This window comes from Elephantulus edwardii, unplaced genomic scaffold, assembly GCF_000299155.1.
Source record: "Elephantulus edwardii isolate Elephantulus edwardi_28Jun2011 unplaced genomic scaffold, EleEdw1.0 scaffold00172, whole genome shotgun sequence".
NCBI classification, from domain to species: Eukaryota; Metazoa; Chordata; class Mammalia; order Macroscelidea; family Macroscelididae; genus Elephantulus; species Elephantulus edwardii.
This window is the reverse complement of record NW_006399922.1, coordinates 1,456,515-1,483,108: the sequence shown is the minus strand read 5'-3', so window position 1 is coordinate 1,483,108 and position 26,594 is coordinate 1,456,515. Positions and strand designations below refer to the sequence as shown.

At 41.6% G+C, this 26,594-nt stretch overlaps 1 protein-coding gene across 1 annotated transcript in view; it reads right to left on the bottom strand.

The window, feature by feature from the left end:
* Positions 1–26,594, bottom strand: part of LOC102846976 (sodium/potassium/calcium exchanger 3-like) — a 724,594-nt gene that overhangs the window by 83,775 nt on the left and 614,225 nt on the right. Inside the window, exon 7 of the mRNA XM_006895646.1 lies at positions 8,420–8,445. Coding sequence (XP_006895708.1) covers positions 8,420–8,445 — 26 coding nt within the window. The remainder of the gene's footprint in view (positions 1–8,419; positions 8,446–26,594) is intronic.

Genomic DNA, 26,594 nt, shown 5'->3' with positions numbered 1-26,594 from the left:
TTTGTGATTTCAACATTTTTTTGGTATACAACTTAGTGACACTATGTGATGTACACCATGTCACATAACCATAACTACTACTGTTTCCAAATTTGTATTTTAGTAGTTTCAAGATTAAAAAGAGAATAATTTAATTTCTATGTCTTCTTTTGCTGTAACACTAAGGGAACTAAATATAATTTTTGTCTCAGGGAAAGGATCCCTGAGAATGGTTTGATGAAGAAACGACAAATGTGCTCACCCTACCTATTCTGTCTTCAGATTTTTTGTTTAGAAGTTTATATTAAATATAAAAAGGAATTAAAGAAGGATGTAGGTACAAAAAGTTTATAAAATGAAGGATTGTAAATAAGCAAGGTGGTTATAATGTAAGGGATGAGTAAGTGCTCCAGTTAAACAGAACCGAGCAAATGTGTATGTACTGACACAAAGGGTGTACGTGATACATTGTTGAGCGGAGCAACCAGGGTGTCTAACCCGCTGATGTCTGCTTTATTTCTTTACTTCTCTCATCCCCTACCTTCTCTAAGAGCCTTGCACATTCCATCTCTGAGCCGACCACTCACTAGGGAGCTTTCCCAGTCCTTCCCATCAATCCTCCCAAACAGCACACGGGGCACTGTCACAAGTGTCCAACATCTACACAAACTTAGAGGCAGTCTCTGTCATCCAGGTAAATTTCTTAACAGAATCTGAAAGATGATTATCTGCACCCCTTAATGTGTACTTTCTTCTCTGGGCTTTCTGAATACCACACTCCTCCGGACCCTGAATTTCTCTATCTTCATCCCATTGCCTCTTCTACTTTCTCAGTTCAATCATTAAAGAAGGGCCTTCTACTCTCTATCTATTCTTTAGTGATCTTATCCAGGTCTGTAGTTATAAATATCAAGTAAATAATGTCATTGTTGTTGTTATGTGCCTTCGAGTCCACCTGCGACTCATAGCGACCTTATCTATGTACAGCAGTTCCGAAGCTTGCCCTGTCCTAAGCCAGTTTCACTGATTCCGAAACATCAGTGCCCATTGCCCCAGCTACTGTATCTATCCATCTCATCTGGGGTCTTCCTCTCCTGTGCTGTCCCTCCACCCTTCCAAGCATGATGTCCTTCTCCAAGGACCGGTCTCTCCTGGCCACATGCCCAAATTATGTGAGAAGGAGCTTCAAAATCCTAGTCTCCAAGGAGAAACCTGGTTTCACTCTCTCCAGGACAGACTTAATTTTTTTCTTGGTGCTAAAGGATATGTTTAAGACTCTTCTCCAGAACCACAATTCAAAGGCATCTATTCTTCTTCTGTCATTCTTAGTCATTGCTCAGCTCTCTGAACAATGCTATGAATATAGCAAGCAATTGTGAAGACTATGGCCTGGATCAGGCACACCTTAGTCTCTAGACTGACATTGTTGCCTTTCAGTACTTTGGAGAGGATCCTCACAGCAGATTTTCCCAGTGCAATTCGTCTTTTGATTTCCTGACTCCTGGTGCTAAGAGTGTTGATTGTAGAGCCAAGCAAGTTCTAAATTTTAACAAAAGCAATCTCTCCTCCATCTATCATGATGCTGTCAATTGAACCAGTGGTGAGAATCTTTGTTTTCTTGATGTTAAGCTGCAATTAACATTAAAAACTACAGTCCTTGACCTTCTGCAGCAAGCAATTCAGGTCCTCCTCAGTTTCAGCAGGCAAGGTTGTGCCATCTACATAAAGTACATGATAATGATCCCCAATTTACACATCTACTCTAGACCTCTCCTTGAGCTCTAGATTCTCATGTCATACTGTTTCCAGCCCACTGAGCCAATGGGAAATATTATAAGACATGAAGAAAAGATTGTAGTTGTCAATGATTTAATTTGGCCTAGTGGAAAGAAGCTACACTGCAATCCTAAAGGCATGTGGTTTGAGTCCACTTGCTGCTCCATGGTAGAAGGATAGGCAATCTCCTCCTGTGAAATTTACTGCTTCTGAAAAAACTCCTGGAGGGTCAATTATGGGTCAGTTCCAACTCAACAGTACACAACAACAACAACAACATCCATAAGCAGCAGTGATGACATCAGTCAAGAAAGAAAGAAAAAGACATATTGCATTGGGAAATTTGGTGCAGGGACTTCACCAAAGTTCCAAAGAGCAAGGACACCAGATTAGAGGCTAAGGTGTAGATGATCCAAGCCATGGTATTTTCAGTTACTACCTATGCATCTGAAAGTTGGAAAAGGAATAAGGAAGACTTAAGAAGGAGCAATGCTTTTGAATTTTGGCATTGGTAAAGAGTACTGAATATCTCATGGACTGTCAAAAGATCAAATCTGTCTTGAAGAAAGTATAACCAGAGTGCTCCTTAGAGGCAAGGATGGTGAAACTTTGTCTTTAGAGCACGTTTCAAGATGATCTAGTTCTTGAAGAGAGAGAGATCATGCAGGTATGGGTAGATGGCTGATGAAAGTGAGGAAGAACCTCAATGAGATGGATCGGCACAGTGACTGGGCCTGAGCATGACAGAGATCCCGAGGATAGGGCAAGGTTCAGATCTGTTCTTCATAGGTTTTGTTATAAGTGATAGGTGACTCAATGGCACCTAACAACAGCAAAAATAACTGTTTTCTGGTATCTCCATTTGGAAGTCAAATTAAAGTTAAACAGAAATCTTGATTTCTACTGCCTGGATGAATTTTCCCTTAGGCTTTGTTGTTCCCTCCACAAACAAGTTTCAAGTCTACAAATCAATATAAAAACTTTAACTCTCATTGCTGCTGAGTCAGACTTGACTCAGAACTTCCTCTTCGTTGGGTTCTTGAGGCTGTAAATCTTGTGGGAGATGCTCCATTTTCTCACCAAGAGCCGCGGCTGGCTTGAGCCACCAGCGAGTGCTGCCTTTGGGCTAGCAGCCCTCCTTTCTTCCTCTCCTCCATCTCTGTGGGGTACCTGTAAACAACTGTGCTGATACCCCAAAGGTGGCACCTTTCTGGTGTTGGAATTCACCAGCAATTCCTCAGAAGGAAAATGGGCAATCTCCTCCTATGCTATTTACAGCACCCTAAAAACCTGCTGGAGGGTAAGCTATGAGTCAGTTCCATTCCCCAACAATGAGTTTTCCACCTCCTCAAGATTCTACATCCAACCTACTGTCTGATTTGTCTGCTCCTGTGCTCTCCAGGGACTGCTGTGCTCTTCTTCCTCCACCTGAGCTATGGTCTCTGAACTAGTGCCCACACTGCTACTGGATCATGTCATTTCTCTGCTCAGACTTCTGCAAATGCTTTCCAGCATACATGATAAAAAGCCAATGACACCCACCCCTGAAATAACGCCTCCTTCCCCCTCTCCTGTGGTGCTACCCTCCCAGCCTCCCCGGCTCTCATCACACTGGTCTCCTTCCTTTGCTCACTTCAAGCAGGCTCTTCCCTCTGAGCTTCTGTATTTTCCACTCCCTTTGCCAAGGGTGCTCTTCCCCTCATCTCTGGCTGGCCCTTGCATCCAATAGATAGCAGCTAACATGTCGCTTCCTCTAAGAAGTCTTCTCTTGCTGTCTTTCCTCCACTACGACCATATGTTCACTCCTTTAAATACTTTGTGATTATCATGAATATTTATTGATTATTAGATTGTCTAATACTTATTAGTAGCTGTCATTTGAAACCCTCTATACACCAGCCACCTGCACCAGTTATCCTATCTGCTTTATCATTTTGGAAACTGGAGCCTGGCAGCTGATCATCCCCACGTGGATGACCTCACCCACAGGCCTGCCCTGTCCTCTGTCCCTGCACACAGCAGCCCTCAAGTGTTGCCATCATTTCTCCACAAACTTTCAGTTGCAAAGGATTTCCTGAGCATGACTTTTATTTCACCAAAGTGTGTACAGTAGAAGATTTTGTGCATGACATTCATTTTGAAAGAAAAGATACCACTTATTTTTTCTTAAATAAATTTTTATTTTATAATGGCTTGCTTAAAAAATTTGTATACATTGTGTGTGTGTGGTTTTTTTTTTAAATTTTACACTCATTTACTTACAAAGTTCATGTACATTGCTTTTCACACTGGATCGTTCCATTTGTTTCACCCATTAAATTGTGTGACCTACGTCATGACAGAAGGTGGAGACCTCTTAATCCCATCCCTGGCTCAGAGGATAAATAATAATTTGCCTAAAGTTGTCATTCTATTTTCCTGGGTCACTTACTGGTCAAAGCAGACCCAGCTGTGACCAGGTTTGTAAGACAAAGGATGATGGAGAAAATAACACATCCTCTGCTGCTTTTTTCTTTTGTTCAACACGAACTTGATGGCTATAATAACAGAGGCTTTCTTGGGACCTTTGGAGAAGCACTTAGCATTGAGTCACCTACATCTGGTGTACTTGCTAAGTGAGAGAGGGAAAAGATAAGGCCCTCAGTTTATCTATGATTGCTGGTTTTTCTATACCTGTTGCTCAAAGCACCCCTAACTCTTACCTATTACGGCTCTTGGAAAAATGTGACTTGATTCAGAATGTTGACTCAGTAACTACGAAGGAATCTAAAATGCGTGTGATGAGGATGCGTTGTTTTTGTATAGTTCTATTTAACAAAGCTCATTTCTACCTAAACAGTAGTCTAGCTTAAAAGGAAACAGCACTGAAAAGAATTTCCTTTTGAAGATCTGTGATTAATCAGTTACCTGTCTTAGAATCTCTATGATACACTTGAATGTTTCATTAGCAAGAAATCTGAATTCACTGTTTTAAGGCGTTTTTGAAATATTACAGATGGATGAATCTGGTTTTGAAAAGATAAGTTAGACAAATTCTCTCAATAAAATAAGTGCAATTGTCTGGGAGGGAAGGTAGAGTCATGAACAGTGAAAAAAATATCTTAAACTTAAATAAAATTTGCACCCATCAAGCTAGAAGTTTTGGAGCAGCGATTAGCCAGTGTCTCAGATTTTCATTTCTCAAGCCCACTACTATGGAAATTCCTCTCTGCTGGCTGTCCACATAATGACGGCTGCTGGTGCTCACAAAGATGCTGCTCTGAGGCCTTGGAAGCCACTTCTTCCCTTCCACATTGTCCCACAAAGAACTACCCCTTTGCTCAACTTATGACTCAAGTCACAACAAAACTTTCCAAGAATTTGCAGCCAAGCTATGCATAGGCCCCAGGCCCCTCACCGTAGCTCCCTGCACAGGATCCCTGGTGTGCAGATCTGGGCTTCACCAGCCATCAGCACACAGAATACAAAAAACTCAGCACAGGCTGAGGGTCACCTTCATCACAGAAGGTTTGACCTTCAGAATGAAGAGGAAACAGACTCTTTCTTGCTCCAAAACATGTGAAATGTCCCAAAGACACCTGTGAGGGTTGTTGTTGTTGTTATGTGCCATCTAGTCGCTTGTGACTCATAGAGACCCTATGTACAAGAGCCCTAAACACCACTCTATCCTGTGTCAACCTCGCTGTCTCAAACACACTCATTCCCACCACTGCACTCACAGAATTGATCCATCTCATCAAGGGTCTTCCTCTCCTGCGCCGTCCCTACACTCTCCCAAACATGATATGCCTCTCCAAGGACCAGTCCCTCCTTGCAACATGTCCAAAGTATGTTAGATGAAGCTTAAGAATCCTTGACTCCAAGGAGCATTCTGGCTTCACCCTCTCCAGGACAAACCCGTTTGTTCTTCTAGCAGTTCACGGTATATTCAACACTCTTCTCCAGCACCACAACTCAAAGGCATCAATTCTGTTTCTATCATCCCTAGTCACTGTCCAACTCTCTGATGCATAGCACTTAATTGCAAAGACTATAGCCTGGATCAGGTGCACCTTAGTCTCCAGCCTAATGTCGTTGCTCTTCAGTAGTCTTGAGAGGTCCCTCACAGCTGACTTTCCCAATACAATTTGTCTTCTGATTTCCTGGCTGCTGTTACCAAGAGTGTTGACTGTGGAGCCAAGTAAACTAAAATGGGCTTATCATGAAGCCTTTTCATTCAGCAATGCCAGGGAGTTGGTAGAAAAGATCAAGATTGATAGTAAACCATCCCTGGGTATTCCGCCTTAGGTTTCTCTGTACAAAAGCTGCAGAACATTTTCTGAGATCAACTGCGGTCATAATTTGATCATCTTTACTATCAAAGAATATTAGCATTTGGCAATATGTTAACTCCACTAGTTCAGTTAGCACAACAGTGGGGCAAGGTGGCTTCCAGGGGACTCACCTGCGCTGGAGCTAATCTCCAAGACCATGGATGGGAGGAGTGCCAGCATTCCCTTTGGTGAACATTTTCAGGATGGGGCCACAGAGAGATTCTGCCTCCCTTCTGACCTGTATGCCCCGGGCATGTCAGTCCCTTCAGCCTATGGGTCACTGTTACTGAGAAGTAACTTCCCTTCCACTTTTACAAGTCAATATAGAGTTGATGTATTTTAAAGCAAATTCCCCCAGCTTCCCTCTAAGGGAGAAGAAGAATACTCTGGAATCGAACAGAACATTTGTCATCAATGTTCTAGTTTCCCCTCCCCTCAAAATTCTGAAAATCACAATGGAGTGCCTGGGTGATAGCCGAAAGGCTGGATGTTGGTATCAATTCAGGGGGGTCTCAGGAGAAAGGGCTGGTGAGTGAGTTCTGAAAAATCAATCTTTGCCAATCCTGGGCCCACAGTTCTGTTTGGACACATGTGGGGCTTCTGTAACTTAAATCAACTTTATGGTAACTGGTGGTCTTCAGGATATGACAAAAGAAATAGCACACATTGTGCTGGAAGGGAAGCCTGAGAATACCACTTCTTCTAGCTCATTCTTAGCCTTTAATACTATAATGCAAGCTGCTCATTTTCAGGGCCACATCTGCCCCTGGCATATTGTCTCTTATTACACCTACATTCTTGATAAAGAGATATTTGCACTACACACTTCATTGCCCTTTCCATTTCTGATAAGTTTCACTTGCTCAGAAGCCATCTGAAAATGGAGCTTTGAACACCTGGCCCAAATTAAAATATCTTCACATTTATTTACCATGGGCAAAATTTAAAAATCAAAAGGTCTAATAAAAAGGTCACAAATTTTTCTGAGCTCTGAGGGCTCTGCTGCATGGTTCAGGATCAGGAAAGGTGTACACCAGGGATGCATCTTATCTCCATACAATTTCAATCTATACGCAGAACAGATAATTCAGGAGGCTGGACTTTATAAGGAGGAATGTGGCATCAGGACTGGAGGAAGACCCATTGACCATGTATGTTATGCAGATGACACAACCTTGTTTGCTGAAACTGAGGAAGACATGAGGTATTTGCCATGGAAAGTCAAGGACTGTAGTCTTCAATATGAACTGAAGCTCAATATCAAGAAAACAAAAATTCTCACCACTGGGTCAACTGGAAGCTTCATGATAGAGAAGAGACTGAGATTATTAACAGCATCAGCTTGCTTGGCTCCACAATCAACACTCTTGGCACCAGTAGTCAGGAAATCAAAAGATGAATTGTATTGGGAAAGTTTGCTGCTAGGGATCTCTCCAGAGTACTGAAAAGCAACGATGTCAGTCCAGAGACTAAAGTGTGCCTGATCCAGGCCATGGTCTTTGCAATTACTTGCTATGCATCAGAAATCTGGATAGTGACCAAGGATGATAGAAGAAGAATTGATGCCTGTGAACTGTAATGCTAGAGAAGACCGTTAAGCATAGAAAAACAGTCATGGAGAGGGTGAAACCAAGCTGCTCCCTGGAGGCAAGGATTTTGAAGTTCCATCTCACAAATTTTGGGCACGAGGCCAGGAAGGAACTTGTCCCTGAAGAAGAGCATCATGCTTGGAATGGTGGAAGGATAGTGCAGGAGAGGAAGACTCAGGATGAGATGGGTTGACTAGTGACTGGAGATGTGGGATTGGGTCTGCCAGAGACAACGAGATTGGCTCAGGACAGGGCAGGGTTCAGAGCTGTTTTACATAGGGTTGCTATGAGTCACAGGTGACTTGATGGCACATAACAACAACAAAAACAACAAAAACAACAGGGGTTTCTTTAACACTGGACAGAACCTTTAAATGGTCAAGGAGATTGAAATGATTCTGGTTCCATTGACATACGGAATATGGGGGTGTGGTTTGATCACAGTTTGAAATATTAACAAAAAAGTAATGACTTACCAAGTGACTGGCTATAGAAAGGTACCATTCAGACAGAATACCTAACCTGGATGAAAAGTTATTAGGGTCTCCCATGGAGAACACTGCCTTCACTATCCTAACCTAGGAGGTCTATACTCTGCAAGATAATTCCATTTTTTTATTGAGGTGTACAGAGAAGTTCTAGTTGTAGCAAAACTTCATGAATCTTCCCTTTCTCTCCTAAACTCTAACTTGGGTCTTGTATATATTTGGCTCTACAATATAACAAGAGGAAGCGAGATGGCAGGAGAAATAAGGTACTTACCAGGAAACTTTTTCATCATAAATGAACTGTGGAAAAAAGATAAAAGGATATATTAGACAAACACACACGTGTGCACACACACTCACAAACACAGCACATGCTTATGATGAGAGATTGTCTGCCTACATTGATGGTATGATGGGAGAACTGGACTGCTGCTGTTGTTAGGCCCTGTCAAGTTGACTTTAACTCATAGCAACCTTATAAACAGCAGGTGGAAACCCTGCCCTATGCTGTGCCAGCCTCATCATCTCTGCCACAGTTGAGCCCATTGTTACAGTCTCTGCATCAGCCCATCTTGTTGAGGGTCTTTCCTTCCTTCACTTAGCCTCTATCTTTCCAAGCATGATATCCTTTTCCAAGGACTGGGCCATCCTAACAACACGCTCAAAGAAAGGGAGATGAAGTTTTCCGGTCCTTCCCTCTAAGGAGAATTATGGCTGCACCCCCAACAAGATGTATTTGTTTCTCCCCTTGGCAGCCCATGAGGTATTTTGTGCTCTTTTCCAACATTTCAACTTAGAGGCATCAATTTCTTAAGGCTGGATTAGTCTGGGTTAAAATTAGTGAGAAAACTCCCTTTTTAACTTAGTATTTTACTAGCGTCAATGGGAAAAGATCTTAGTAGAGTGGTGGGACCATTGGGAAGGGGAGGCACCATAGACAATTCTACCCTTTATCCCTTCCCAGGGAACAGCAGACTGACAGAGAGGTGCTACCTGCCTCCCTCAGGAAGCAAGAGACATCACAAAACTTGAGGCACAGGAAGGGGTGCAGGGGCACTAGGGTTCAAATGCTATCATGTGGGAACAGCTTGTGAGATTTCAGAACAGTTCTGTGTGCTGGGGGGACCTTCACAGCCTGCATACAAGCACTTGTACTTCCACGTGCCCAGCTGACCTATTTTTTGCTTTCTTAACATAGTTTATTTCCAAAGGAAACTTCATAGCACAACCAGCAGTAGAAAACTACCACAAATTGCCAAGCACAGAAGGTGACTGAAAACACATGCAATAGAAGCACACAGTGTTTGAAAATTCTGTACATGGTTAAGCATCAAGTCTTGGGCCATGAGAAAAACCTGAGCTTGCAAAAGATATACAAGCACCAAATGTAGATTTTCTCCTCATCAATTAAGACGGGAAGCAAATAAAGAGTGAACAACTAACTCACAACAAGATTTCACATCTTTAACCCTTGTCACTGCATGCCTTAGAGTCAGAACCAATCCACAGCTGACCCTCTAGTGGGTTTTCAGAGGCAGTTATGCGCACGGGAGGAGACTGTCCATCTTTCTTCTGTGGAGCAGCTGGTGGATTTGAACCGCATGCCTTCAGGATTACAGCAGAGCTTCTTACCACCAGGCCCCCAGAGCTCCCTGACAGATAACCAGGGAGTAATACTTATTTCCCCTTTGAATCTGTTCCAACTCAATAGTAAACAACAATAGTCATCGAGAAGGTTTAAGAGAGAGGCTGTGCGGAAAGCAACCACACATCGGTATGACTCGCTCAAACAAATCAGTAACAAGACCTTGGTGCCATCATCTTCATTACTTTTGTTTTATTAGTTTCTGTTGATGCTGAGGTGAATAGATCAAATCAGAAGAAGAGAATGAAAACAAATAGGAAGGAAGGTAGGAAGGAAGCAATTCTGTAGGCCATGCTGGATGTGTGGGATCCCCTCTATGCAAAGAGTGCTCAGCTGTCTGCATATAATTCCTGGCTTTAAAAAACCTGTGAAGAAATTGTGGACCATACCAAGTTATGTAACATGAAAAAAATGTCTATTAATTTAAATGAATTCAGCATTAGTCTTTGGCAGAAGTCTGGAACAATAAATTTACAGTCAAGATCAAACGCAGATGGATTTAATTTCCTCCAATAAGAGTAGGCAGGCTATAGTGATATTAAAGCAATTTTGATCCTGTTGGGTTGTTTTGTGGGCTTAAAACTCCATCCAGCCTTTAGGGTAGAATGTCTGGATCTTAAGCTGCATTATCAGGGTTCCTCGCAGCAGTTCTTAGGAAGTCTCTGTCTATGCGGCCGTGCTGACAGGGGGACACAGTTTTACTAGGGAGACACTGGAAACTCAAGACTCCTGGGAGAAAACATCCAGCATGTGTGTTCAAGAAACCCAGTACAGTTTAAACCCAACTGTTTTATCAATAAGGAGGGAGAAGGAGTTGGATATGGGCTTTTCTGTACATAGCACTCAAAATATTGTGAGGTAATATTTATGGTTGTGTTGTGGTTGTGTATTGTTGCGCTAGAACTGACCCATAGCTGACCCTCCAGTGGGTTTTCAGAGGCAGTTAGTCACATGGGAGGAAACTGCCCATCCTTCTCTTGTGGCAAATGTTTACAGAAAGGACAATAAATCAGAGTAAGAGTGGGTGAACAAGGATAGGACTGGAAAAGAGAAACAATGAAGGTCAAAGCATCATGAACTCAAACTCAAGAGGACAGCAATGGTCAGAGTTTGGAGTGTGCATTTGGTTCAGGGAGGCGGACCTGGAAAGGAACATAGATAGCTACACTGCAAGGCCTAGGAAAAGAAGACATCCAAGGGACACATGGAGTTCCTGTGGCTACACCTAGTGCTGGCCATGCAGAACACAGGACCTGGAGGGAGGAGGCCTTAGCCAGCCAGTGGAGAGTGAGCTAATGAAGCTTTTAGGTTTGCTTTTAAACTTTATAGTGGTCATATACATCTAGGAGTTTTGCTACTTCAACGATTTTAAATGTACAGATTAGCCAGAGTGATTACATTTAAAATGTTGTGTTACCATCACCCATTTTAGAAGTTTGTAACTACTCTTAGCAGAAATCCAGGGAGCCTTGGTAGCCTAGTGGTAACGCGCTGCACTGCCAAACCAAAGGCACAGTTTTAATTGACCAGTCGCTCCATGGAAGAAAGATGAGCAATCTCCTCCTGCGTGATTTACAACCTTTGAAACCCACCAGCAGGTTAGCTTTGAGTTTGTTCTGGCTCAACAAAAGAACCCCCACCTAAAAAAAGAAAAAAGAAACCCAGTGCTCCTTCAGATTTTACTATCATCAGTCAAAGACCAGGTGACAGTGACTTTGGATGTAACAGGACAAACTATGTCGAGTGCCACACCATCTTGACCACGACCACATGCTCAAGTGCATCCGTGTGGCTACTGTGGCGATCCATCTCACAGAAGGTGTCTCTCCTTTTCACTAACACAGACACAATGTAAGACACGGATCTTTCCTGATGACACGTTCAAAGCAGGGAAGCGGAAGTCTTTCCATCTTCACAAGGAGCATTCTCCTATTTCTTCTATGACTCATCTGAGCCCCCACACTCTCCTTTGCTCACCAGTACACTCAGGTATCTATGAACCCACCTAAATTTATGTTTTAATTTTTTCCTACTAGTTTATCTACAAAATTCGAATATATTGTTTTAAAGAAAAAAATTCTTTCAATTTCCCTCACTCCCCTCATCAAATTGTACAACTCCTCCCCCTATACATCCTCATGCCCCTGCTTCCATCCTCTCTCACCCCTCTTGGATCCTTATACTCATTCTAATAATGGTTTTATACAATATTTATTTTTGTGGGACTGAGTTCACTCAACATAATGCTCCCCAGTTCCTCCCAAGTTAGGTAATAATTTACAAAAATCATTACTTCTGCGTGCTGCATGGTATTCCATTGTGTGAACACACCATAATGTCTCAATTGATTTGTTTTTGGTTGGACATTTGGGTAGTTTCCCTGTTCTTGAGATGGTAAATAATGTTGATATGAACACTGGTGTACAAATCTCAGTTTGTGCCTCAGTTCTTAAATTCTCAGAGTATAGTCCAAGTATGAAATTTCTATGTTCAGCTTTTTGAGGACAAGCCAAACTGCTTTCCAGAATGGTTGTACCAGTTTACAATCCCATCAACAATGTATAAGAGTTCCTTTTTCACCACATCTTCTCCAACATCTATTACTTGCTACCCTGTTAAACTCTGCCACTGTAAGTGGGATCATTTTCACAGTGGGGTTCAGCTTTAACTCCTCTAATAGAATTGTTAAAGAAATAAGATTCCGAGAATAAATAGACAACTGACTGGGAATAAGGCCTCTAAGAAAATTGAAGAATTGAAGTGGAAACAAGAGACTCAAAGTCATCAGCTGTCCTTGAGCATGTAGTCCCGAGATTTCCCAGTGCTGGAGCAGCTCAGTGTCACCTCCTAGGGGACAGCAGCATTGTCTGCAGGACAGGGCCCACCGAACTGACCTTGAGAATGACTCTATCTAGGATGGTGTTGTCTTCCCCGCTCTTGTAAAGAAAGATTCACATTTCCTTACAGATTTTACTTAATTCTTAATTCTCTTGAGACAAGAGCTGCATATTCTTTACCCCATGCTTCATCTGTGAGTAAAATAATAACAAACATTTCCATACAAATTATCAACAATTCAATCTTACAATTCACAATCCACACGGTTGGTTCCAAGAGTCAAACATCACAAGATGTATTGGGAAAGTCTGTCCTTTCCAAAGTTCAAAGGAGCTACAGTGTCTACTTAAAGACTAATGTGCACCTGATCCAATCCATATTCTTAACAATTTCTTGTTACGCATCTGAAATCTGGACAGTAGATAAGGATGACAGAAGAATCGATGCCTTTGAGTCACAATGTTGGAAAATAGTATGAATATCCTATGTGCTATCTACAGAACAAATATGTCTTGGAGAAAGTAAAACCAGGGTGTTCCTTAGAGGTAAGGATAGTGAACCTTCATCTCATATACTTTGGGAATCGGGCGAAGAAAGGTGGAAGTCAGTGAAAGAGGAAGAACCTCAATAAGATGGATTGTCACAGGGACTATAACAATGGGCTCAAGTATATCAGAGATGATGAGCATGGCACATGGCAGGGCAGGGTACAGATATGCTGTTTAAAGAAAGTTGTTATAGATTGAAGCTGACTTGATGGCATCTAACAACAGCATCACAATACTATTTGTGTGAGAAGAAAACGTGAAATTAATTGGATCCCTCTGCCAAAAGTAAGAAGGAATCCTGATGGCACTTCGGTTAATGCACTTGGCAGCTAACCAAAAGGCCAATGGTTTGGAGCCACCAATGCTCTCGAGAGAAAGATGTGTCAGTCTAGTTCCATTAAGATTTACAGCCTTAGAAAAAACAAGGCAATTCTACACTGTTCTACAGGGCAGCTTGGAGACAGAATCAACTCAGTGTTTTGAGTCTAAAACAAGAACCATCTTGTTTCTCACTCCTGCCACTAGGTGGTGATTATGTTCCAGCCCTGGCACAAATCTAGCCTGAAAGAGGCGGTGAAGGTGGAGGTCAGTTCAATTCTTCCCTCTGTAGCTCCATCAAATCTCCTGAAAGGAGGAATACCCTTAGGTCACAGAGCCTGTTTAGACAGTCTCAGCTAACCCACTGCTGTTTTGGAGCAAGGGGAGGTTCTGAGGCACATCATTATATATGTCAACCCACTCAGTTCTGCAATGTGTTGTCATATGGAGATTGCTGTTGTGTGGCCTTTGGAAATGATCTTTCCCATCATGTTTCTGAGAACTTGGAGTAGGTGAACAGCTCTTTTTGGTATCTGGTTGTGCATGGAGTTAGGTACTGTGACTAACCAGAGACCACACACAGGTGGTGTAACCAACACCTGGACCCCAAGGTTCTCCACAGACCTGCTCTCTGACACAGTTGTGGTTCATCCACCTGTGGCTGCTCTGTAAGACTCTCATGTCTTCCCAAACTGAGCAAATGCTCAGATATGAACTTGAAAAAAAGGAAAAAGCATTCTTTCTATCCAGGTCTGAGAGAAAAAGTTGGGTACCATGGCAACCAGTTTCTCAGTCCTGGTGTCTAGAATCTTCCAAGATGGACAGGCTGACATTATTCAGGGAGAATCCTGAGATGGCAGAGCCTCTCAGAGTGTATCAAGGGAGCACCATTTTCAAAACACAGAGATAGAGGTAAGCCAGGGATCACACAGCGGTAGATGTGAGGGAGGAGAGGCTGAACAGGACTTCCCAGAGGGCTAACAGACTGGTGGTCAGCTCAACACTGACAAGCATGTCAGTCCCTGAATAAACCGACTTCTGAATTTTAGGTTACATTTTAGGTTAACCATGAATCCTTACATTAGAATCATAGTAGCAGACCAAAGCCGGTGGTGGTGGTTGCTGGAGGACAGGAATAAAGATGACATAAAAACAAGTGTTGAATTGAGCTGATCACTTTTTCACAATATATAGTATAGGCCAGGAGACAGATATAAAAGGATATGAGAATGAACTTAGGATTTGGGAGAATAATAATGGTTAAACAAAAAGGATTAATGACTTTGGGGAAGTACAAACATAAATAAACCAGGATTTCAAAATTCTCCTTTAAAAGAAAAATGGCTCTTACATGAATTCATCCTTGAGCACAGCTGACCTACCTCCTTATTCAAGGAGTAGATGGCTGTACTGGTCACCTAGCCGCCTGGTCCCAAGTTGACATACAGAACAGGTGCTATTTCTATCAACAGCAGGTATTACAGACCAGGTGGCTGTGCCTGACTGTAGTTTAGGTGTTTTTAAGAAACCTAGAAGTTTTCTCCAACATCTTACAGCTCACATAGTTACTCCCATTTCAGCAGCAGAATAGCTGAGATAAGATAGTGCACAATGAGGGATGAAACGTCACTGACTCTAAGTTGGAGAGATGAAGGTTTGAGAAGCAGGGGCGGTGAGCAGTGCGGCAGGGCCAAGAAGACGAGATGCAGGTGAAGAGCCAGAAAGATGTCTAAGAAAGGTGAGACACAAAGATACTGAAATCCCTTAAGATTTGTTATTTTAATGAAGACTTTTGAAGAGAGGATGGTGAAGCTATTTCTGTCTAAATATGTGATTTAAAAATAAGTCAAGCAGACAAGTATCATCAGTGGGGGAGCTGTGTGGTGGGCATAAAACAACTGTAATGACTGTCAGAAGGAGATCTTGTTGGGAGAACTTCTGGGTTTTTGCAGGGATGGGGCACACAGGGGCACTTTAAATATCTGTCCTGGGAAGCCTGAAGTATTATTGTTGTCTGATCTTGGAGAAAACATTTAACATCTGTAGCTCTGGTTTTGTGATTTGTGATACTAGCCTCATTCACAACTAGCTTGCACAGCACTGAGTATTCAACTAGTAAATCTTTAAGGGCAGGTCAACAGGAGTGGCATCCACTTCCTAAACAACATGCTTCTGGAAATTCTATGAACTTTGATAAATGACGATAGTTATAGAAAAGCTTCAGGCCTTTTGTTCATAGGGTCGCTATGAATGTGCTCAACTTGATGGCAATCAGTAATGACAACAATCTCCTAACAGCTATCACATTTATGCTTATTAAAAATGATGAAAACACCTAAGAATATATAGTCTATCTAGAAAAGAATATATACTGTCCATAAAAGGAATTGCTCTCTATTATGGCACTATCCAACATGGCAGTCACAAGTTGCAATCATTGTTGGTATATGCCAGAAGCATGCCATGTCTTAAGCCAGTCTCACTGATTCCAACACATCAGTGCCCCAGTTATTGTATCAATCCATCTCATTTTGGGTCCTCCTCTCCTGAGCTGTCCTTCCACCCTTCTAAGCATGATGGCCTTCTCCAAGGACAGGTCTCTACTGGCCACATGCCCAAAATATGTGAGATGGAGCTTCAAAATCCTAGCCTCCAAGGAGAAACTTGGTTTCACCTTCTCTAAGAAATACCTATTTGTTTTCTTGGAGCGCCATGGTATATTCAAGTCTCTTCTCTAGCACCACAACTCAAAGGCATCAATTCTTATTCCGTCACACTTAGTCAATGTCCAGCTCTCTGATGCATAGCAAGTTACTGTGAAGACCATGGCCTGGATCATGCACACTTTAGTCTCTAGACTGACATCATTGCTTTTCAGTACTCTGGAGAGGTCCCTGACAGCTGATTTTCTCCATGCAATTTCTCCATGCAACTAATGTTTTGATTTCCTAACTGCTGGTGCCAAGAGCGTTGGTTGTGAAGCCAAGTAAGCTGTAATTGTTAACAACCTCAATTTCTTCTCCATCTATCATGGTGCTGCCAATTGGCCCAGGGGTGAGAATATTTGTTTTCTTGATGTTGAGCTTCAAGCCATATTGAAGACTACAGTCCTTGACCTGGTGCAGCAAAGTCCTTCAGGTCCTCCTAACTTTAGGTTGTGTCATCTGCATAACATAACAAGTTGTTGATGTGTCTTCCTCCAATCCTGATGCCACATTCCTCCACATAAAGCCCAGCTTCCTAAATGATCTGTTCTGCATATAGATTGAAAAAGTATGGAGACAGGATGCATCTCCAATGCAAGTCTTTCCTGATTTTGAATCATGCGCTCTGTTGACTGCTTCCTGGTCCATGTATAGGTTTCATATAAGCACAATCAAGTGTTCTGGGATTCCCATTCTCTTCAAGATTAGCCACAATTTGTTGTGATTCACACAGTCAAATGCTTTTGCATAGTCAATGAAACACAGATAAGACATTCCTCTGGTTCTCTTTGCTTTCTATCAAGGTCTATTTGACATTGACGATAATGTCTCTTAGTGCCCCAGCCTCTTCTAAACCCAGCCTGTATTTCTGGTAGTTTTCTGTCAATGCACTATCCAAGTTGTTTCTGGATAATCTTCAGCAGAATTTTGCTAGTGCACGATATTAGTGATATTGTTTGATAATGTCCACATTCTGTCAGGGCACCACTTTTTTGGAATAGGAATAAATACGGATCTCTCCCTGTCAGTTGGCCAAGTAATTGTGCTCCAGATTTCTTGGCACAACCTGGTAAGCATGTCCAGGACAGCATCTATTTGTTAAAATATGACAACTGGTACTGTATCAATTCCTGGGGCTTTATTTTTTGCCACTTCCTTCAGAGTAGCTTGAACTTCCTCCTTCATCATTATTGCCTTTTTTGATCATAAACTGTTTCTTGAAATTCTTCTGTGTCAGCCAGTTCTTTTTGGTACAGTGACTCTGTATACTCCTTTCATCTTCTTTTGATGCTTCCTGAATCATTCAATATTCTGCCCATAGCATCCTTAAGCATTGCAACTGGTGGCTTGAATTTGTTCTTTAGTTGCTTCTGCTTAACAAATGACAAGCAGGTTTGGCCCTTTTCATTTTCAGACTCCAGATCCTTGCACATTTCATTATAATACTTTGCTTTGTTTTCCCGAGCTGTCCTTTCAAATCTTCTGTTCAGCTCCTTGACTTCTTCCCTTTGCTTTAGCTTCTCGGTGCTCTAGTGCAATATTCATAGTCTCTTCTGACATCCATTTTGGCTTTTTCTTCTTCTTCCTTCTTTTTAATGACTTTTGCATTCTTCATGCATGATATTCTTGGTAACTTCCCACATCTGGTCTTTGTTCATTAGTGTTCAAGGCCTCAAGCCTGTTCCTGAGTTGATTTTTAAATTCAGGAGGGATAGACTCAGGATCAAATTTTGATTCCTGTGGAAATGATTTAATCTTCTTAAGCTTTAATTTGAACTTGCATATGAGCAGTTGATCATCTATTTTACAATCAGAAGCTGGCCTAGTTTTCACTGCTGATACTGAATTTCTTCAATGATTCCTTTAAAAAATGTAATAGATCTGATTCCTGTATATACCATAGGTATGTATAGTGTATGCACAGGCATGGTGTGTTTATGTTTCTTATAAAAGGTATACGTAATGAATAAATCACTGATTGTGCAAAATCCTATCATTCTATCCCCAGTTTCATTTCTGTGACCAAGTTCATATTTTCCAACTACTTATCCTTCTTCCTAGTTCCTAACTTTCCCATTCTAGTTACCCATTATTATTAATGCATCTTGGTTACATGGTTGATTGATTTCTGCAAAAATTGGTAGAAATAATTTATTTCCTCCTCTTTGGCTCTGGTTGTTGGTGCATAAATTTGAATGATAGAGGTATTAACAAGTCTTCCTTGTATGTGTATGGATATTATCCTGTCACTCACAATATTGTATTTCAAGATGGATCTAGAAATGACCCTTTTAACTATGAAAGTGACTCCATTTTTTCCTCACATTTTCATCTCCAGGGTAGTAGGTCATCTGATTCACAATGTCAACGTCCCATGACAATCCATCTCATTTCACTAATAACCAATACATCAATGTTTATGTGTTCCATTTCTTTCTTAACAACATCCAGTTTTCCTACATTCATACTTCTCACATTCCACGTTCTAATCATTAGTTTTTGCTTACAAGTAGTTCCTCCTCCTTTTTGTTTTCAAATTTGAGGGCTCAGCCTCAGTTGAGAGATATATATACTCTAAGTGTATTCTACTATAATAGGGTTTTTGAAGACCTGATATATTTTGGAAGAGGATGACCAATCCTTCATCCTAGTTTGTTTTAATTTGGATGCTTGGTTTTAGAACAATATCTGACAGACAAACATTTAACTGAGCAGATGAAAGACACTTCCCATTCAGAAATAACTAGTACATTCACTGTCCCCCCCAACCCCTAAACATGCTTGTCTTATCCCTTCCCTTTCTTTACTACATCCGCATTCCTTGCACTCCTGCCTACCTGGTCCAGCCCTTGTTCCCCCAGCCACCCACTAATGACAGCTTAGTCCACAAATCACTTACGTGATGTCTTGCACCACACACTGCTGCTGGTCTCTCACACTGATGCCTGTCTCATATTTAAGAGGATGTTAATCCAAATTCCATGCACCAGTTTCAGGGAGAGATTTTTTTGCCTGAGACAATCCAGGGGAAAGGCCCTTGCTCCTCAGCTTCTGTTGTAGGGCTGTTGTTTGTGACTTAGTGTCTCTGTTCTTCCTTTGGTACCACACTGCTGTCACAATGTGATCATTTCCAAGACGAGCGTAGGTCTCTAGGCCTGGTATGCAGCAGTTCTAGGCCCAACGCAGGCCTGGGACTGAATGTCCTAACTTGAAAGCCTGACTGTTAATGAAGTTGATGGAATTCTGGGAGAATGGGTGTTACCTGATCACAAAGATTAGAAGGTGGTCTCAGATCCTGTTGTGTGCTGATTTATGGAGTTCCGGACACTGAGTTAGGAGGAAAAAAGGTGAAAACCCAGACTATGGCTTGCATTTGTGACACAGGCCTGGGACTGAATGTCCTGCTTGAAAGGTTGATTATGGCAATTAGATATTTAAATGAAAATTCATGAAATTGAAAACTCTGTTCCTTGACTTCATTAATCACAATGTGCTCAATTAGCAGCATACGGTGAGTGGCTACCATGTTGGGCAGTTTAGGTGTAGAATGTGTCCCTCACAGCAGAACTGTTGTTTGACAGCACTGTAAAGGCAAGTGCTTACAATGGCAAAAGGGTTCACATGTTGTTCTCTTCCTTGTCCCTTGGGTCCCCTTTACTTGGAGATACTGAAATGGACTCCTCAGAGAAGGAAAGGTAAGTGCTCCTTCAGACCAGTTCCACTCACAGCCAGAGCCCATGTACCACAGAAGGCCCACCCCAGACAGGCAGACCCCTGGGGAAACTGAGCAGTGAGCCTGCCTTGTAGGTCCATGCATGACCACAACTGGAGGAGGCTTCCTTGTTCTTAATGTTCACTGTCCTCATTTTCAAGCAGAGATGAAGGGAGAAAATAAAGTGTTCCTTTTAGAGCAGCTGTTAGATTGTCAATGCAATGAATCATTTGCATTTATGCAAAGTACATAATTATAGAAGCTACAGTAACATTTCAGTAAGAGAAACATGAGGCTGCTAGAATTTGAAGACCAAAGACTGAAGGAGGGGATGCCCATGATCACAGCACTTGGGGTAACTAGAGACAGCAAGAACGTCTTTCACGTTTTGTGGTGTGTAGAGTAGCCAAAAGCAAGAAGACACAGCAAATAAACTAGAAATCCCTAGGACCTAAGAGATGAAAATTTTCTTCCACAGAGAAACCAAAGTCATTGAGCAAATCTTAAGGACAGGGCTCAGTTCATCGAAAGTGATATGTGTGTCTTTCGAGTTAGAGAATGTCAGCAAAGTTGTGCTTAAATGGAGTATGGAGAGGAGAATGCTGAGTGATGTACACTTTATGACTTTGAACTTTTAACTGCTTTAGCCAGTAACATATTTTCTCAATTTTTCCTGCTTATTCCTCAAGTGCCAAAGGTACAGGGGGCTCTTTGTCTATGAGGTCACTGTTTTTTTTTTTTTAATTCTTCCTCATGTATTATTTTTTCCTCTCTCTTTTTTAATATATTTTATATTGATTTACTTACAAAGTAAACAAAGTTTGTAAACACTGTTTTTCCTATCAGATCTTTCCCCTTTCCTGAGTTCACTGTTAGAAGCTTCAGAACTTGTCTCATTTCTATTTTGTTGTCTTACAGTCCTGTTTATGTTTCATCTGTAGCAACTTAGATGTCAGCTGTTTTAGAATGACAGTAAAAATTACTCAAGTAAAATGCTGAACGTGGCCTGTGGTGACAATCCCCCACCTACCTGCTACCTTGATCTCCAGCCAGGGCCATAACTTGCCTGGATGGCCTTCTGACCTGGATGTGTCCATAAGGGCCATCTATCCCACTGACCTGGCCTCTGGATGAATGAACTCTTTTTTTTTTTAAATTTTTTTTTTTTAATGAACTCTTTATCATAGCACCTTAGAACGCTAGTCACTCCTCCTGAACAGCCCATAACACTAAAGGGAGAGGGTGAAAAGTCATAAAGTTAAAAAGAATTTGTGAGGGAAAGTTGTGGATAGGGAAAAGAGCTTTTTACAATAAACTTTACATTAACTATGCCATTTTAGAGAGAAGCATGTTATTCTTGTTATTAGATGTTGTTAAGCTGGTTCTGATCCAATGCTATGTTTCAGGCCAGAGCTGCAGTCATCTCAGTGAGTCTTCCCATTTTTCACTGACTCTCTACCAAGTATGATGTTATTATTTTTTTAATTTTTAGGATTAAAACCTTCCTGGAAGGAAGTTCAGAGCTGCCTCAAAAAATTGAATATAAAAATTTCACGTGACCCAGCTAATCCATTGCTTGGAATATGTTGTTGTTGTTGTTAAGTGCCGTCAAGTCGTTTGCGACTCATAGCGACCCTATGCACAACAGCCCTAAAACCTGCTCTGTCCTGCGCCAACCGCACTGCCTCTGACACACCCATCCCAATGACCCCAGTCACTGAATCAATTCATCTCATAGAGGGTCTTCCCCTCCTGCGCTGTCTCTCCACCCTCCCAAGCATGATGTCCCTCTCCAAGGACCCGCCCCTCCTGGCAACACGTCCAAAGTATGTCAGACGAAGCCCCAGAATCCTTGCCTCCAAGGAGTAGCTTGGTTTAATCCTCTCCAAGATGAATCTGTTTGTTTTCCTGACAGTCCATGTATATTCAGTACTCTTCTCCAGCACCACAGCTCAAAGGCATCAACTCTCCTTCTGTCCTCTCTAGTCATTGTCCAACTCTCTGATGCATAACAAGTGATTGCAAAGACCATGGCCTGTATCAGGCGCACCTTAGTCTCCAGAGAGACACCGTTGCTCTTGAGTACTTTAGAGAGGTCCCTAACAGCAGACTTTCCCATCGCGATATGCTTTTTGATTTCCTGACTGCTGGGGCCAAGAGTATTGACTGTGGAGCCAAGCAAACTGAAGCTATGACCAATCTCAATCTCTTCGCCATCCATCCTGACGCTGCCAATTGGTCCAGTGGTGAGAATCTTTGTTTTCTTGACATTGAGCCTCAGTCCATACTGAAGGCTGCAGTCCTTGACCCTTCACAGCAAGTGCACGAGGTCCTCCTTAGTTTCAGCAAGCAGGGTTGTGTCATCTGCATAACGCAGATTGTTAATAGATCTTCCACCAATCCTGATGCCACAATTCTCCTCATAGAGCCCAGGCTCTCGGATAATCTGCTCTGCATACATGTTGAAAAGGTATGGAGACAGGATGCATTCCTGGCGTTCATCTTTTCTGATTTTGAACCATGCAGTGTTTTCTTGCTCTGTTCTGGGTACTGCTTCTTGGTCCAAGTATAGGTTTCTCCTTAGCACAATTAAGTGTTCTGGGATTTCCATTCTTCTCAGGGTTAGCCACAGTTTGTTGTGATCCACACAGTCAAATGCCTTTGCATAATCAATGAAACACAGATAGACATTCTTCTGGTATTCTCTGCTTTCAGCCAAGATCCATCTAACATCAGCAACAATATCTCTAGTACCACGCTTGGAATATACCCTCAGAAAATGAGAACTGAGGCCACAGACAGAGAATTTGTACATGAATGTTCACAGTAGCATTACTCACCATCGCAAGAACATGGAAACAGCCCAGATGTCCAACCACAATCGAATGGATTGAGAAATTATGGTACATTCATACCATGGAATACTACGTAGCACACAGGAGCAACGATTTTATAAATTATTACCTACCTTGGGAGGGACTTGAGGACATTTTGCTAAGTGAACTAAGTCCCATAAGGACAAATATTGCATAAAACCATTATTGTAGAATGAGTATGAGGATCCAAGGTGGAACAGGGTGGAAGTAGAGGGATGAGGATGTGAAGGGGGAGGGTATATTAATCATGGGCTGTACAATTTGATGGGGGGGGTGAGGGAAATTGGAAGAACCTAGTGTGAAAAACAATGTACTCAAATTTTGTAAATAAACTAGTATAATTGAAAAAAAAAAACCCAACAAACATAGAATTCCTTATGTTAGTTGATAAACAGTCATAAATATCTGTTCCTTTGAAAACATTTTCTGTCCCTTCTCCCATGTGCCTTGTGTAAGACAGGGAATGAATTTAGAGAAGAGGTTAGAAAATCAGTATAATATAGAGCAGAGCTCTGGTAGCTTACTGGTAAGGAATTGTGCTGCCAACCTAAAGGCATGTAGTTCAAATCCACCAGCTGCATCACAGGAGCAAGATGGACAGTCTCCTCCCATTACTGCCTCTGAAAATGGGCTGCTATCATGATGCTGCCAATTGGCCTAGTGGTGAGAATCTTTGTCTTCTTGATGTTAAGCTTAAATCAATACTGAGGGTCAACTATGAGTCAGTTTGGACTCAGTAGTACACACTAACAGTAACATCCCTCAGAATAGGGTAGATAGCAGGAAGAGCAGGAAAGTCAATGAAAGAAAGGAACACTGACCATGAAATGGATTGACACTGTGACTACCATGAGCTTGAACATGATAGAGATTATGAAAATGACAGAGGACAGGGCAAGGTTCAGATCTACTGTTCAGAGTCACTATGAATCATGGTCAATCTGACGCCACCTAAGAACAGCAACCCTCAGGGAGCTCACACAAATGGCGTCCTCTTATGGATAACATGTCCTGATAACATGTCCAAAGTATGTGAGATAAAGTCTTCACTTCTAAGGATTGTTCTCCCTACACTTCTTCCAGAACAGATTTACTTGTTTTTCTGGTAGTCTATGGTATATGTCAATATAATATTCTTTGTCAATATAATAATTGTTGTTGTTATTATGTGCCATTGAGTTGCCTGTGACTCACAGCAACCTGATGTACAGCAGCTCAACACTCTGCCCTGTCCTGAGTCAGTCTCACTAATACCAACACACCAACACCCATTGCCCCAGTCACTGTATCAATCCATCTAATCCAGGGTCTTCCTCTGCTGTGCTATCTTTCCACCCTTCCAAGCATGATGTCCTTCTCCAAGAACCTTTCTCCCCGGTCACATGTCCAAAGTATGAAATATGGACCTTCAAAATTCTAGCCTCTAAGGAGAAACTTGGCTCACCCTCTCCAAGACACACCTATTTGTTTTGTTGGCAGTACAAGACTCTTTTTGGTATGTTCAATACTATTCTCCAGCACCACAATTCAAAGGTATCAATTCTTCTTCTGTCATTTTTAGTTATTGTCCAACTCTCTGAAGCATAACAAGTAATTTTGAAGACCATGGCTGGAATTAGGCACACCTTAGTCTCTAGACTGACATCAATGCTTTTCAGTACTCTGGAGAGGTCTCTTACAGCAGGACTTCTTCAATGAAATTCGTCTTTTGATTTCCTGACTGATGGTGCCAAGAATGTTGATTGTGGGGCCAAGCAAGTTCTAATTGTTAACAACCTCAATCTCTTCCCCATCTGTCATGATGCTGCCAATTGGCCAGGGTGGGAATCTTTGTCTTCTTGATGTTAAGCTTAAATCCATATAGAAGACAACAGACTTTGACCTTCGGCAGCAAATGCTTCAGGCCTTCTTCAGTTCCAGCAAGCAAGGTTGTATCATCTCCATAATGCAGACTGACGAATTTTCCTCCAATCCTGATGTCACATTCCTCATCATAAAGTCCTGCTTCCTGAATGATCTGTTCTACATATAGACTGAACAAGTATGGAGACAGGATGCATTCCCAACGCACATCTTTTCTGATTTTGAACCATGCAGTGTTTTCTTGCTCTGTTCTGGGGACGGCTTCCTAGTCCAAATAGAGGTTTCTCCTAAACACAATCAAGTGTTCTGGGATTTCCATTCTCCTCAGGGTTAGCCACAATTTGTTGTGATCCATATAGTAAAATGCCTTTGCATAGTCAATGAAACACAGACATTCCTCTGCTACTCTTTGCTTTCTGCCAAGATCAATTTGACATTGGCAATAATGTCTCTAGTGCCATGACCTCTTCTAAACTCAGTTTGTATTTCTGGTAGTTCTCTTTCAGTGTTCTGTTCTGGTTGTTTCTGGATAATCTTCAGCAGGATTTCGCTAGTGTGTGATATTAGTGATATTGTTCAATAATTTCCACACTCTTTTGGGTCATCTTTTTTTTGGAATGGAAATAAATATGGATCTCCTCCAGTCTGTCCTCCAGATTTCTTGGAGCAACTTGGTGAGCACATCCAGGGTAGCATCTGTTTGCGGAAATACGTCTATTTATATGCCATCAATTCTTGGGGCTTTCTTTTTTGCCAATTTCTTTTTGTTATGATCCACACAGTGAAATACCTTTACATAGCCAATAAAGAAGAAATAAACATTCTTCTGGTATTCCTTACTTTCAGCCAGTATCATCTGACATCAACAATGATGTATATTATGAGACAAGTGGCAAAATCATTACTTGGGTCAAGTGTATTTTAGTCCTCCAAGGGGTGTCTTTACTTTTTTTTTTAAATATAAAATTTTATTTTATATTGGTTTACTCACAAAGTTCATATACGTTGTTTTTTATATCGTTACTTTTAAAATACTTTACTGAGGTCTTTTGTAGGATATTTGTCCAATGCAATATGTTGTTCAATTTCTTGATTCCTTCCTCTTATTTTGTTTCATTTCTGTGAGTTCAAATTAAATGAAATGTCTGATGAATTTAATCTTTCTCTGTTTATTAAGAGGGAGTTCTGGTGGCCTAATGATAAGGAGTTATGCTACTAATCTGAAGGTATGTGGTTCAAATCCATCAGCTGCTTTGCAGGAGAAAGAAGGGCAGTCTCTTCCTGTGTTATTTAATGCATGTGAAAACCTGCTGGAGCAACAGAAAATTCTGTAAGTGGGAAATGTCTTTCATCTGCTTGTTTCTGGAAAATGCTTGTCTGTCAGATCCTGTTCTAAAGCTGAGCATTCAAATTAAGACAGACTAGGAAAAAAGATTGGCCATCCACTTCTGAAATAACATGCCTTTGAAAACCCTATGTACAATAGAGCACGCTAAGAACAGAATAGCAGATATGACAACTGAGGTTGAGTCCTCAAATACAGAGAAACGAAAGAGGAGGTGCAGTTATAAGCAGACACTAGTGATTGGAGCAGGGAATGTGAGAAGCTTGAATGTAGGAAAACTGGACATTGTTAAGAAAATGGAATACAAAACATTGACATACTGGACATGGGTAAAATGAAATGGAATGGCATGGGATATTTTGAATCAATCATCGATCTACTATGCCAGAGATGAAAAGGTGAGGAAAAATGGGGTTGCTTTCATAATGAAAAAAGTCATTTCTTGATCCATCTTGAAATACAATGTTGTGAATTACAGGATAAGAATGGGGATCCCAGAACACTTGATCGTGCTAATGTGAAACCTACATTTGGACCAAGAGGCAGTAGTCAGAACAGAGCAGGGCAACACTGCATGGTTCAAAATTGGGAAAGGTGTA